The sequence below is a fragment of the Acomys russatus genome, chromosome 5 (genome assembly GCF_903995435.1).
Source record: "Acomys russatus chromosome 5, mAcoRus1.1, whole genome shotgun sequence".
NCBI lineage: Eukaryota > Metazoa > Chordata > Mammalia > Rodentia > Muridae > Acomys > Acomys russatus.
Genome location: NC_067141.1, coordinates 51,753,230 through 51,768,744, shown reverse-complemented (window position 1 = coordinate 51,768,744; position 15,515 = coordinate 51,753,230). Strand labels below are relative to the sequence as shown.

General features: G+C 39.1%; 1 protein-coding gene across 1 annotated transcript in view; it reads left to right on the top strand.

Moving 5' to 3' along the window:
* Positions 1–15,260, top strand: part of Asah2 (N-acylsphingosine amidohydrolase 2) — a 61,617-nt gene extending 46,357 nt beyond the window's left edge. Inside the window, exons 17-20 of the mRNA XM_051146339.1 lie at positions 783–929; positions 6,963–7,022; positions 10,253–10,341; positions 14,900–15,260. Of these exons, the coding sequence (XP_051002296.1) occupies positions 783–929; positions 6,963–7,022; positions 10,253–10,341; positions 14,900–15,089 (486 nt within the window). The 3' untranslated portion in view covers positions 15,090–15,260. The remainder of the gene's footprint in view (positions 1–782; positions 930–6,962; positions 7,023–10,252; positions 10,342–14,899) is intronic.
* The last annotated feature ends 255 nt before the right edge of the window (positions 15,261–15,515 follow it).

Here is a 15,515-nt window from a genome sequence, read left to right as displayed (position 1 = left end):
AATCAGTCAACAAGTGAGACAAAGAGCTTAAAATAAATAATAAATAGACCCATATGTAATACATGCAAGGTCTATAATAATGTGTATATTACTTGCCACATGATAACTTTATAATAATAAAAGATGTGAAATTATGGCATAATAGGTACAATAAACCATTTTATAGAAAAAGTGTGGATATATTGTGCAGATGATACTTAAGTGCTGTAGACCAGGCCATTTCATACATTTCCATAGCTACCGTCATAGAAATTTGAAATTTCAATACAACTGGGAGACTTGAACATACTTTGCTTACTTTTTAAAATCATAGTGCATAGCATTTTAGACCTGGTCCTTTGTTGTCGTGTAGAAATTTGAATATGGTCACTTGTTTTTTAATTAATTAATTAATTAATTAATTTTATGCACATTTGGTGTTTGGCCTACACGCATGTCTGTGTGAGGGTGTCGGATCCTCTGGAACTGAAGTTACAGATACTTGTAAGATGCCATGTGGGTGCTGGGAATTGAACCCATGTTCTCTGGAAGAGCGGCCAGTCCTCTTAACCATTGAGCCATCTCTCCAGCCTCATGGTCACTTGTTTAAGGCTATATGATCTTGAAAACCACCTGAGTATATTCAATCCCATCTTCTTCCTCGCAGAGTAAGAATTGTTAGCTTTTGGAGTGCCTGGGTGTAGATGTGTATGCACCTCTTGGGCATTTCTTGGGATATGAATGGGGGTGTGGAATCTCACTTAATCTCCATTGTGCATTTAAACAAATGCTCTCTGTTTCAGGACACAGTAGCCAACATGAGCAGTGGTACTGAGCCTCCATTCTTTGAAAACCTGCTACCTTCAATTATTCCTAATCTTTTCGACAGACTGCCAGTAGGCAAGCATTTTGGGGATGTCCTGCAGCCACCAAAAACTGCATACAAAGTGGTAAGACTCACAGGAAAGTCACCAAATACACTAGAAACTTACTTCTGGACATGAAAGGAAAGATGTTGCTTGACATCATCACCTGCTTCTAGTGGTTCCATATTATTGTTTCAGCAATGATGGTGTTGACAGTATTACAGGCTAGCCTCAGAAATGATGATATTGACAGTACCATAGGCTAGCCTCAGGAATGATGATATTGACAGCAGCACAGACTAGCTTCAGGAATCGTGATGTGAAAATCTATTTCCATCTTTGCAGAGTCTGCAAAAGTGAGGAGTATGAGAAACACTGCTTTCCTCCCCTGGTGGTAACTTCATAAAATTGAATTTTCAAAATGCAAATTATTATGTTTATTAAATAAATAGGCAAAGAACCATACACAGGAGTTGGGATTAAAGGACAGAAAAGCACACATAAAAAAATGAAGCAGAACCTGTACTGATATATTTTATGTTGATATTGTAGTCTGCATTCTTGCTGAATAATATATTAATTCTGGCAGGTTTTCTTTTTCCTTTTCTTTTTCTTTTTCTTTTCTGTCACAGATTCCATAAGGGCTTCTACATTTATTAGAAATAACTTTACTTATTCATCTCCAGATTTCTCTTTTTTTCTAAAAAGCATGACTATGAAGCTTCATTAATTATTGAACCATCTAGAGTGTAGTATTAGTTTCTCATCGCTGTTACAGAACACCTGAGAAAGCAACTGAAGGCACTTGTATCAGTTAATTTTCTGACTGCTGGGACAACATATCTGACAAGAGGGCCCAAGGATGAAAGAGTATGTTTTGGATCACAAACGGAGGATGCGATCCCCCATGGTTGGAGAGCCATGGCAGCAGGCGTGTGACACTAGTCAGAAGCAGAGAGGCAAATTCTGGGGCTCTATTCAGCCTTTTTCTTTTATTCACCCCAGTGCTCTAGCTCCTGGTGTAGTGGCACTCACATTCAGGTGAGTCTTGCATCACCAATTAACCCTCTCTGGAGCATCTTCATAAAGACCCCAGAGGTATGTTTCCCAGGTGATTCTAACCTTAACAAATTGGTGCAGAGAATTAAGCACCACAGCCATGGAGAGTGTTTATTTCAGCTCATTGTTTCAGAGGTTTCAAACCATTTCACTTGGCTGTTGCCCTGGGCCTATGCATGATGAGATAGGACATCATGAAGAAAGGGTGTCACAGAGGAAATGTTCCTACCTCCTGGTACTGGGAAGAATAGAGAAACACAGGGAAGGGTCAGGGACAAGATAACCTTCAAAGGCACGCTTCTGGTGACCTACTTTCCCAACCATGTCTTACCCCCCCAATGCTCAATTCAGTATAAGTTCATAGTGGGTAAAAATGGATAAACCCATTGGTGAAGCTAGTGCCCTCACAATCCTGCTATTTCTGAACAATTCTAATCCCTGGAACCCCAAACTTCTCTATTGTACCCACTGTGGGAGGGACCTATGTTGGGGTAAGAATCTACTACCTAAAGTGGAGGCAGAGGTCAAGAAAGGGTAATGAGAGTGATAGACAAACATGATCTGTATCCTCTGGTTTTAAACATGTATACATAAATGAAAACAGACAGGGGCCTTTTTGTGAGAATAAGGGGGCAAGCAGGAGGCAGGGCATGGGAAGCCAAGCAGAGGAGCAACTATAAGCCAAGTACTATGATGGACATGTGGGCAGGCTAGTTTCTCTCAACTTGACACAAGCTAGGGTCATCTGGGAAAAGGGAGACGGAACTGAGAGGCTGCCTTCATAGGGCTGGCTTGTAGGCCAATTTGTAGAGCATTTTCTTGATCAGTGATTGATGAGGAAGGGCCTAGCCCTCTCTCCATTGTGCTATCCATGGCCAGGTGGTCATGGGGTGTATAAGAAAACACATTGAGCAAGTCAGGAAGAGCAAACAAGTAACCAGTTCTCCTTCATGCCCACTGCATCAATCTGCATCAATTCCTGCCTCAAGCTCCTGCCTTGACTTCCTTGAATGATGGACTTCAAGTATAAGGTGAAATAAACCCTTTCCTCCCCAAGCTGCTTTTGGTCATGGTGTTTTGTCATAGGAATAGAAACTCTAGCTAAGAAAACATGTATGAAAATTCCCCGGTGAAACCCATTATTCGTATCCAAACTAAGAGCTTTAGTATATATATATATATATAAAGAATATTGGCCAGGAAGAAAAAGCCAAGTCAATTTGCATTTGCAGCTAGATCTGAGTTAAGTAATTATCAAAGAATACTGGTTTGTATCCTTTGCATAGCTTTCCAGAAACACAAGAGGAAATGCCTCCCTACTCGACCTTTATAACCTTGACACCAGAAGTGAAGAAATGGGTAAAATACAGTCCTCCTGGACATGGGTCTAAAATTCCAGAACAATGTGTAAGCAACACAGGCAGCATATTAGCACCCCAATTAGCTCTTGTCCCCCTCTGCCTCCACTTTAGGAATATTCCTTACCCCAACCATAGTTCTCGTTCTAATTGAAGGCCATACATATTATATATTACATATTTTCATGCATAGTCATCTTCTTTCCATTTTAAAAAATATTTTGGTTTTGGTTAGCACTCAGAGAAATGAGTTTCATTTTTATATTTTAACACATGCGCACACATATGCGTGTTATATTTTGTTCTTATTTACTCCCAACTTTCCTCCCTTATGTCTCCTCAAACTTTCTTTTTCTGATGAGAGCTGGATAAATCGTGAATGTTGGCTTGCCTTACTTATTTCCTCTAAGAACTTGTAGACTTTCTTGTTAGGCTGATGTGTCTCTGCTACGGGCCTTGGAAATCATATTCCAATGTCCATCCACAGTCTCAATCCCAACCAAGTTCACACAGCAAAATATCCAGGAGATGAAACGCCCAAGCTGGGGCTAGAGGGAAGAAGAAAAGCTTCTGTGATTAGATAGAGCTTAGACAAACCTGGAGCCTTGTTATGTGGACTTTTCTTTGTTTCTGCGTTGTATAAATTAAAAAAAAATATTAGCATATAAAGAGATAGCAAGAAAGGGGTATGAAAGGAGGGTGGAAGTGGGAACAAGGGAAGGTTATAGGCTGTGTATGTCATCACAGCAGGAGGGCTGTTTGGGAAGAAGCCTTCAGCGAGAAGAAGATGTAGGGAATTATGGTTTGAACAAAAGCAATGCCACCCAGAAACTTAGCTCATATCTATTTTAAACCCCATAGCCTTTTTCTTTCAACTTTCATGTCACATATGTATTTACATGTCTTTAATCTATACCCACATGTGAGGCAAAGCATGCCATGTTTGCCTTTAAGTCTTGTTTCTTTAGCGTAATTCAGTGATTACCAATTCTAATTACATTTCCTGCAAATTTATTTCTCCTTAAATAATGTTAAAATTCTATTGTGTTGTATTTTATCTATTTATCTGCTAATGAACATGTAGAGCAGTTTTCCTATCTTAGCTCTTGCCCATAGTCCTGCAATAAACATAGATACACAGATATTTTTCTGATATGCTGAGCTAGTTTGTTTTTGTGACATTGACGCAAACTAGAATCCCCAAGAAGAGAGAACCTCAGTTGCGTAAGTTTTCTTCTCAGATTGGCCTATGGGCATTTTCTTGGTTAATGATGCATGTGGAGGGAACCCACAGAGGGCGGTACCACTCCGGAGCAAGCTGTCCTGGGTTGTGTAAGAAAGCAGGCTGAGCAAGCCACGGGGAAGCAAGCATCGCTCCTCCGTGGTCTCTGACTCCAGTTTGTTGCTTGGAGTTTCTGGTCTGACTTGCTTCAGTGTTGGACTGTGAAGTGTAGGCACAAGCCCCGCCCCCAAAATCTTTCTTCCTGAGGTAGTTTTTGGCCAGTCTCTTACCACAGCAATAGAGAAGCGAACTGTGACATACTGCTGACTTGGATTCCTTCATGTATGTGCCCAGGGATGGTAAAGCTGGATCATGTTACAGCTCCAGCCTTAGTTGCTGAGCAGTCTCTGCACTGATTATATCAGCTGCCTCAGCGTCCGTTTCCCCCGCAGTTGGTTGATGTAGCCCGTTCAACCCGCATGTGATAAAATCTCGGTGAAGTTTTAAATCACATTTCCCTGACAGCTGATGGTGTTGAGTACTTTAAGAAAACATCTCTAGGACATTTGTCTTTCTTCCTTTCAGAACAACATTCTAGTCCATTCATTAGCTCATCTATCGATTAGATCATTCAGTTTTGGTGTTTAGTTTCTGGAATTCTTCTCTAGAGCCTAGATATGAACACAATAATCAGAGTGTGTGTTGAGTAATGTTAAGGTCAAACTTGAAAGAATTTAGGTCACCTGGGACTATAGGCCTCTGTGCATGCCTGTGGAAACTTTTCTTGATTATGTAAATTGATGTTGGAAACCCCAGCTTGTCTTTTTCTGATTTCAATTTATTTATTTATTTATTTATATTTATTTATTTTTAAGGCTTAAGACTTTTTTTTAGGAGAGGCTACTGTGGTATAATTCCCAGTAAAATTTACCACTGAGGTATGTAGTGCTGCAAGTCTTTCTTGTTAATTAAGTACGTTATTCAGTGATTTCACACATGTATAGAATATCTTTTTGTTTTGTTTTATGTCCCACTGAGTTTAATGAGCACATTCATATGACTGTGTATATAGAATTAGACAAAGAAGTCTTGTCGGCACACCAGTGGGTACACATCTGAACATAATGAATGACCACTCACCACCTACAACCCATAAATAACCAGTGGTTTAGAAGGAATGGGTAGGACCCCATGAGAACCCTCCCATTTTTTTGATTGACTTTTGACAGGTCCAGTCTTGTTCAGGCCCAGTGCAGCTGCTATGAGTCCATGATTGCAAAGGCTGTGCCATGCCCTGAAGATAGCATTTTGTAGCCCCCTCCCTATATTCTGGCTCTTACATCCTTTCTATCCATTCTTCCGCAGTGTTCCCTGAGAATTACAGGGAATAGCGTAAATTTCCTCTGTAGGACTGAGAACTCAACAGTCTCTCCCCCCCCCCCCCCAGCATCTTGAGCAGCCGAGCGTCTGATACTCACTGCTATTCATTGGATAGAAAGGCTTCTCTGATTAAAGCTAAGAGAGGCACCTGTCTATGCCAACATCAGTGTTTAAAGAAGCAGTTTGGCACAATGGCAATCTTAATTGTAGGCAGAAGTGTTTTTGGAAAAGGAGATTGCGCTCTATATAAAATGGAGAAAGAAAAGGCTTGAAGCAATGGCTCCGCAGGTAGGAATGTGCACTCCTCTTGCAGGACACATGAGTCTGGTTCCCAGAACCTACTCTGGGTGGCTTTCAGACATCTGTAACTCCAGTCCCAGAGGAATCCTAGGCATCTGGCCTCTGCAGGCACCCACACCTGTGAAGATAGCTACACTGGGACATACACATGTAATTATAAATGAAATGAATATCTAGGAAATGTAGACAGTGATCTAGTGCTGCCTTGGTTTGTACCTTTGAACTGCGAGCCAGAACAAGCTCTTTCTCCCATAGATTGCTCCTGTCAGGGCATTTTATCATAGGAATAGGAAAAGAAACCAAGGCAGATATACAGTTGGCAAAGATTTGGGCATCCTGTAGATGCATCTTCACTCTGTTGACGGTTTCCTTTCTAATTTCATGCAATCCCATTTGTTAGTTCCGGGATTGTTTCTTGTGCTACTGGCGGTCATTGCTAAGTCTGACTTTTCTCCAATTAATGTTTTGACATCTTTGTCAAATACTGAGTGGCCGTAGCTGTGTAGGTTCACTTCTGATTTCTCTGTGGTCTATGTGGCTGTTTTATGATAGGGATACGTAATGTAATTTGAAGCCATTTAATGTATTATCACCTTATTTATATCAGAATCTGCTAAAATAAAATTGACTGAATCCAATTCCTAACAAACCGAGAAGGGAGTCACTTAGTGAAACAGAGTGGGTGTATTCAGCATCTAGGGTATTAGAATGTATAGCAGCTAATGCTTCAAATCTGAATACAGCAGAAAGGCTTGTGTTTCAATTTAATTAAATGTCATTTTTTTTTTTTATTTCCAGGGAGAAGTGGTTGAAGTTATATTTGTAGGCGCTAACCCAAAGAATTCAGCAGAAAACCGGGTGAGCATCATTGTCTTCGAAATTTATATCCACTTGTAAAGTCTCCTCTGCTTTACAGGAGCATCTAACATATCCAAGAATATGTCAGGGTTTTTTTCCCTGCTTTGTTTTGGGAGTTGGGGAAATGTTTAGTGGGTACAGCTAGTATGGACTTGAATGTGGAACGCAGTACACAGGAAGACCATAATGAACCCTTCACAGGGTCAGGGGAAGAACAACTCCTTCGGGGCCACACTGCTTCTCCAGGAGATATGGTTCCAGAGACATTCTCATCCACATGATTAAATTTGAAATGTACTAGGTTTGTTAGCATATTGAGAGGCACCCCCCCCAAAAGGAAGTGGGTCCCCTTGTTTTGAGGACTTGTCTGACTTTGGCAGCACTGCTACTCTGGACTTGACTCTTGTTTTGGAGTGATCACATTCTAGTACATAGTCTGTCCTATGTGCTTTTTACTCTCTTACCTTGGCTGTTTTCCTGTTGTTTACTGTTGGCACAATAAAATGTTTCTTTATTAATCTTGAAAAAAAGATGTAATAAATATGTGCCCAATGTGAAAAACAAACAACATATTAATAAAATAGAACACATAAGCGCCTCTTTTTTCACAAATCTATTTTTTAGAGTTAATTACTGTTAACAGTTTGTTACAAACCATGTCCTATTTTTGCTTTTATGATATATGTATATACAGTAAACCACACACACATATATATGAAGTGTCTAGAAATGAAATAAGATAACTTTAGTCTTCTGTAATTTCCTTAGAATTGTCTTATATCCAAACAAACAATAATAGGACATGTTTTGTCTATACAAGTTTAAGCAAACAGATATAGTGACACACAGTTGTAATCCCAGAACTTGGCAAGTGGAGGCCAGATAATTGCCATATAGGATGCCTTTGTCTTAAAAACTAGGAAAATGCGTGGTAAAGTAACTCAGATTGTAAAGATGCTTGTTATCAATTCTGAGGAACCTGAGTTCAGTCCCAGGAGGGGAAGGAAAGACTCAACTCTCAAAGCTGACCTCTGACTTACACATATGTTCTGTGGCATGTACACACCCCTCACAGTACATGAGCAATAACATAAATAAAGTAAACAAAAATTAAAAAGACTAAACAAGATAAAAGAAGGTAGTGACCACTACCACCAACTCCCTACAAAATCTGGAGAAAATTTTTGGAGGAAAGCAGGCATATGAGAGTGGCTTTTTAGGTCACTTCCCCCAGTGAGTGAGGATGTAGCCATTATGCCATGAGCCATTCTTCTCAGGGCCCATAATCACTTATGACCCAGAACATCTTCCCAAATGAGCTGTGTCATTTCTGTCTATTCAAATGCCACTGCTTTCATGGTAGACTTGTGGCAGTATGACACCATTACATATAAGGTTTGGGCGAAACGGTCTTATGCTTGGACAGTCAGTGTGCACCTATGAGCAAGCCCCATCAGAACATTTGCATGCCCATAACACTACTTTCTGAAGAGGTCAAGCCCAACATCCTCAGAGTAGCCTTGTTGCGATTGCCACGAGAACAGGGTGTTAATAGTGTTACAATGAGAATAGATTTCTTTTCTCAAAATACTCTGAAGTGGTGCAAAAAAATGCTTAGTGCCCTTTCATTATCTGTAAACATAATGAGCATTATCCCTAATTGCCAAGCAAGTGTTGTCTCTGTGTAGTAGGCTGAATGCTTTGTATAAACTGCTACATGCATCTCATTTAATCCTCACTGCTGTCCAGTAGTTTGTCTTATTGTCCTTACTTTATATATAAGTAAACTCCATGGTAGAGCATTTAATGTGTAGTAAGTTGTACCTGTAAGACATGATAGGGAGGTAGGAAAAAGGTAATCACAAGTTTTGTCCCTAATAGTTTTGTGGCCTAGATATGATTTGAACCCTTTGTTCTAGACCTAGTTATTAGGGACCGTTATTCCTCCTACTCCATCTAAGCTGCCCTCCCCCAATGCCACTGTGCCCTCAATGTTAAGAAACAGATCTCCTTATTAGCCATCATGATTTTGAGCACTTCTTTACTAAGGGTCATGTATCAGCTGAATAATTAGAGACTTGTTTTAAATAATGACATGACCAAAATATAAATAAGTAATCCATTTGTCAAAGGAATCTGAAGACTTATAAATGGAGGGTATAAAGGCTTGTGAAGAGTGAAGATGAATTAAACACAGCTATTTGTGTGTGTGTTCATGTAGATGTGTGCACATATGTGTGTTATGGGAGCATGCACATAGAGGCCAAAGACCAACATTGGCTATCTTCCTCATTTATTCATTACTTTATTTATTTATTTATTACTTTATTTATTTATTTATTTATTTTTCAGACAGGGCCTCTTACTGAATTTGGAGCTTTAATGTGGCTATTCAGTGAGCTTCAGGGTCCACCTGTCTCCAGCTTCCCAACACTGGAGAAATTACAGGCACATCTGCCTGGTACGTGTGAGCTCTGGGCATCTAGACTCAGGCCCTCATGCTCTTGTAGCAAACACTTTACTGACTGACTTATCTCCACTGCTCCACAAGTCCTGTCTTTAAGGGAGGCAGTGTAAAAGTCTTGAGAGTAGTGGACACATGGCCTTATTTTAGTTATTAATTTGTCACATTATTCAAATCTTTGCTTTGTTTAAAGCTGGATTCGTGGTCTGGAACAAATTGCTTCATTAAAGTTATCTTGCAGTATAGAAATACGCTGCTTTATATTATGATTTGAAAGCATCTTCTATTATACAGCGCAGAAGTGTCTTTAGAACCCTAGACAGGGACAATTTATGCATTTTCAGTTTTTTCTTTTATTTAGGAAGGCATGGTATCTAATAATTCAGTTACCTGAAGACACAGAGAGGTGAAGTCCATTTCCTCTCCTCAGTCATGTGGTGACTAGAGAAAATCTTGCCCTCTTGATCTTGATTTACATCTTTTTAAAATTTCCATTCATTTTAAATTTCTTCTCAACCCAATTCCCAGATTTTCTGAGAACACCATAATTATGCTTCTTTAAAATTCCTAAACTTCCATGGTTTTTCTAGTAGGTAAACTGCTATTCTGAAGATGCTGGATGAAGGGGGTTGCTAGGACTTTGGGTAAAATCCTCATGAGTGTGCAGAGCAGGCGTTGGTGGGTTGGTGTGTAGCAAGGGGAGACAGTGCCGACCGGATCTTGCTGTGACTGTGTTGCATTTGATAAGTACTTAATTGTATTCCAGACCCACCCGACCTTCCTCACTGTGGAGAAATATGAGGACTCTATAGCTGACTGGCAGATCATGTATAATGATGCCTCCTGGGAGACAAGGTAAATGTGTCTATTGATTATTTGTCTTGGATGCCTAGCAAAAAATTACTTCATAATGTAGGAAGGACCAACTAAAAGACTTCTCAATACACAATATTAATGATACCAAATTCCCACGGCTCCTTCTGGCCATATTTGATTGATTTATTAGGCTCCGTTGACTCTAATGACTGAAAACAGCATAGTGTAGACTTCATTAGGATTAGGTACTAATAAGGTAGTAGCTGCCATTCTTTGGCTTTTACCTTGGTGTTGAGGGTAGTATCTAGAGTCTGGTACACAGTAGGAAGGTGCTGAATTTCCAAGCTGTGGCCCCATCCAGCTTCCATCAATGTTGGATTTCCATGGTCATATTGCAGGGATTCCTTGAAAGACTAGCCAGCCTTTTTGTGAACTGGTTGGGAAGTGTTGTACTGGGGGAAGGAGTTGAGATGATTTGGTAGAGTTCACTGTCTGGGTCCTTCACCTCCTTGGTTAGGTTTATTCCTAGATATTTTATTTTCTTTGGGGCTATTGTGAATGAGAGAGTGTCTGTGATCTCTTTCTCAGTGTGTTCAGTGCTGGTGTATAGAAAAGCTATCATGTTTTGTAAGTTGACTTTGTATACTGCTATGTGGTTGAAATTGTTGATTGATTTGAGAAGGTATCTGGTGAATTTTTGTGTTCTCTCATGTATCTTGTCAGATCATCTGCAAAGAGGAACACTTTCATTTCTTCTTTTCCTGTTTGTATCCCTTTCCCTCTTTTGCCTTATTGCTCCAGCTAGTGGTTAAAGTGCAGTATTGAAAAGGAGTGGGGCTAGTGGACAGCCATGTCTCATTGCTGACTGCAGTGCCACTGTGTCAAGGTTTTCTCTATTCAGGATGATGCTGGCTGTGGATTTGCCATATACAGCCTTCATTATGTTGAGGTATGTTTCCGCTAGTACTTCTCCCCCTGGGACTTTTTATCATGAAGGCATGTGGATTTTTGTCAAAATCATTTTCTCTATCTATTGAAATGATGGTGCAATTTTTATCTTTAAGTTTGGGGATAAAGCCAACTTGACTGTGGTGGATAAGCTTTTTGATATGTGTCTACATTTGTAAGTGTTTTATCAAGGATTTCAAAATCTGTGTTCACTATGGATATGGGCTTGTAGTTTTTCGGGTTTTTTTTTTTTGTGTGTGTGTGTCTTTATCTGACTTTGATATTTACATGTTACTGACTTCCTCTAAGGAATTCGAGAGAACTTCTCTATTTTTTTGGAAGTGTTTGAGAAGGATTAGCTGTAGATCTTTGACAGTCTTATAAAAATATTTTTGGCCCTGGACTTACAGTTTTTAGTTGGAAGGCATGCTATTATTCTTTTAATCTCTTCATTTGTTTTGCATCTGTTTATGTTGTTGAGCTTTTCTTAAATTGGTTTATTTTTGGTGGTTTCACCAAATCTAAAAAAATTTTCATTTCATTTACATTTTCTAATTCAATGGACTACATGCTTTTAAAATAGTCCCTTAGGATATTCTGAATTCCTTTGGTTTTTATTATAATGTTTCCCTCTTGATGTATAATTCTGTTAATTTCAGTCCTTCTGCTGTGGAGTTTACTTAAATCCAACATAATTCAAATACCAGGTCAATGCAGATGACAAAAATGTATTGTAATCAAGCTGCTACTGATCAATCTGGGCTGCAGAACACACTCAGAAGCTGAACTGTGACCCTGAAGTGATGATGTACAGCACACATAAAGGATGAAGCCGTAAAGCAAGGGCTGTTGGGTGGGCTCTTAGCATTTTCCAACAATATTTTGACATAAGGGGTTGATCACGAGAGTTTCCATCAATCAGGATAGGAATAGGTTTCTGGGCCTGAGAACACGAAGTTAGTTGACCCTGCAGGCAAGATAGAACACTTGTCCCTGAGATGGCTGGACTTAGACAACTCTGTTTCCTTATAACAGAAGCTGTTCAGCTAGTGGGAAGTCCCAGCTCCCCTGGGAACATGAGTTTAGTTTCTCCCTCTGATTAAATGGAATCTGAAGATAAAATGGTAGTATTTAGAATAAGTTTCTTTTGCTTGTTTCAGCCCTCCCTCTCTCCCTCCCTTCCTTCCTCTTTCCCTTCTTCCTTCCCTTCCTCCTTTCCTTCTGGTTAGTTGGTCCAAGAGTTTGTTTATCTTATTTATCTACTCAAAGAATCAGCTTTTAGATTTTTTTTGTATTTTTGCTTGTTTGTTTCTATAATTAGTTTCAGTGCTGCTGCTGCTGCTGCTGCTGATGATGATTATTATTATTATTATTATTATTATTATTATTATTATTATTATTATTATTATTATTATTTCCTACCATCTAAATAGGTTTGGTTCCCCCCTCCCCCACTTTTCCAAATGTTTGAGTTTCATCATTGTCATTTATTTGTGTTCTTTCTGTTTTGTGTTGTTTTGCTTTTTTGAGACAGGCTTCTTTTATGTAGCCCTGGCTGTCCTAGAACTCACTATGTAGACCAGGCTAGCCTCAAACTCACATAGATTGATATTCCTCAGCCTTGCATGTGTGTGCCAGCATGCCCAACTCTCATTTTTAATGTAGATACTTTTAATGTGTCCTAGAGTTTTTGTTGTTGTGTCTTTTCTTTCTATTAGTTCCAGGTATTTACATTTTTCTTTTCTTTCTTTCTTCTTTGACACATTCACCAACCAGCAATGAATTGCTTAATCTCTGTGAGTTTGTGTGCTTACTAGGCGTGTGTGTGTGTATATATATATATATATATATATATATATATATATATATATATATATATATTGCATTGTGGTTAGATAGAACACATGGGATTATTTCAGTTTTTATGACTTTGCTAAGATTTGTTTTGCATTCCAAGGTTTGGTCTGCTTTTGGAAAACTTCAGTGGGTTTTTTTCTTTTTCTTCTTCTTCTTCTCTTTCTTTCTCTCTCTCTCTCTCTCTTTCTTTTTGGGTTTGGTTGTTGTTGTTTTGTTTTGTTTTTTTGAGACATGGTCTCTCTGTGTATCCCTGGCTATACTGGAATTCACTCTGTAGACCAGGCTGGCCTCCAACTCAGAGATCCACCTCCCTCTGCCTCCCAAGTCCTGGGGTTAAAAGTGTGTGCCTTCTTGTATCATGGAAAGTTTTTCTTTCAACATTCTTCTATAGCTGATAGATTTTCTGGGTTTTGTAGTCTAGGTTGGTAGTCATGGCCTTTTAGTATGTGGAATTCATTGCTCCAAGCTCTTATGATCTTCAAAGTTTGCATTGAGAAATCTGTTGTTATATGGGTCAGTTTTCCTTTATATGTTATTTGTCTATTTTTCCCCTTGTGTCTTTGAATACTTATCTGGTGTATCTTATCTTTAGTGTTTTAACTATGATACCATAATGACTTTATTTTCTGGTCTTGTCTTTTTGCTGTTCTGTGTGCTTTTTCTGTCTATATGAGTGTGTCATTTCTTAGTTTTGGCAAGTTTTCTTCTATTGTTGAAGATCAGCTTTACTCCATTGACATGAGATTCATTGCCTTCCTCTATGCCTATAATTTGTATTTTTTCTTTTTCTAGTGACCCATAGATCCTAACTTTCCTTTCCTGTTTTCTTCTAATTTTTTTCATATTCTTTGTTTTTGTCATCTAATACCTTTATTTTCAAATTCTAATATTCTCTACCCTGCTTGATCAATTCATTCTACTTGTAAGATTTTCCTTTGAGTTTTCTACTTGGGTTATTGAGCTTTTTAGCCCTGTATCCATTTTCAGCTTGAGTTCTCTTCAATGTTTCTATCTCTTTATTCAATTCAGCTTTGACATCCTGGATTGTCTTTATCCCATTAGCTTTATGCTTATGTTTCCTTGGCGTGACACTCAGGCATCGAACACTTTAAGCTCATTGGGTTTTTGTTTGTTTGTTTTGTTTTTGCACCTTCTTTAAAGTCCTTGAGTCCTTGGATGATGTTTATGATTGTTCTTCAAATTCTGTGCCTTGGGCTTCATCCATGTAATTATCAGTGGAGGATATTTCTCTCGGACTTCTGGATTTCAGAGGAGGACAAACTGTCTTTTTTTTTTTTTTTCACATTGCTTGCATATTTGTGATGAGACCTGGCCATGTGGACTCCTTCAGTTTCAGTTGACTTCATGTGTAATGTGGACACAAGTAGGCTGGGACAGAACATAGGATGCACAAGCTGGGTTGGACCTGAAAGTTGGCCATGGTGCAGGTGTGAGGGAGTCAAGTAGTAGGAGGGGAGCTTGGCCTTATGCACATCCTTTCCAAAGCTTGGGGGTTGGGGCTGGATTGGATGTGGCCAATCAGGCTAGGCTGGAGTGCTGCATGTGGGACTCAGGATAGGTCTGGACACTGGACAAGACGTTAGAAGGGTGAACTTACCAGGCAAGGCCCTGGCATAAGATGTGCATTGCAGGCTGGGCCTGCAGTTAAACATTGTATGGGTAGGTTGAAGTTATCTCATAGGAAAAGGGCCTGGGCTAGTGTCTAGGATGAAAATCAGACATTTTAAAGAGGAAAATTGTATTTCTTTCTTTTTTTCTTGTCTATTAACAGGTTTTATTGGCACAAGGGAATACTGGGTCTGAGCAAATCAGAAATACATTGGCATATTCCACATACTGCCCAACCTGGAATCTACAGAATAAGATATTTTGGACACATTCGGAAGCAAAAACTTCTGAAGTCTGTTATACTGGCATTTGAAGGTGTTTCTTCTTCTTTCGAAGTTGTAACTACTCAGTGAAAAGTTGACAAATATTGAAGAACAGTTTTTCTCTGTATACATTATAGAGTGCTTTCACACAAATGTGAACTACCAGCTTGATTTTTGTAATTGTCCCTGTTTGGGAAATGGATACTTTATTGCTAATGGAACAGAGGTATGTGTTTGTGTGTTTGTATGATTATGCACATGCATGGGGAGAGAGAGAGAGAGAGAGAGAGAGAGAGAGAGAGAGAGAGAGAGAGAGAGAGAGAGAGAGAGAGAGAATATTAGTGAATGAGAGAATATGAGAGAATATTCTCTGGAAACAATACACCTTGTGGTCTTCATTCTAAAGCATGATTTTCCATGAGGTTTTGTGGTTGCTTAAGAGATAATTCCCTTTAATATGAAATCTCTGATATGTAATGATAGTATCTGAAGATATGTGAATGATATTTATCCTAT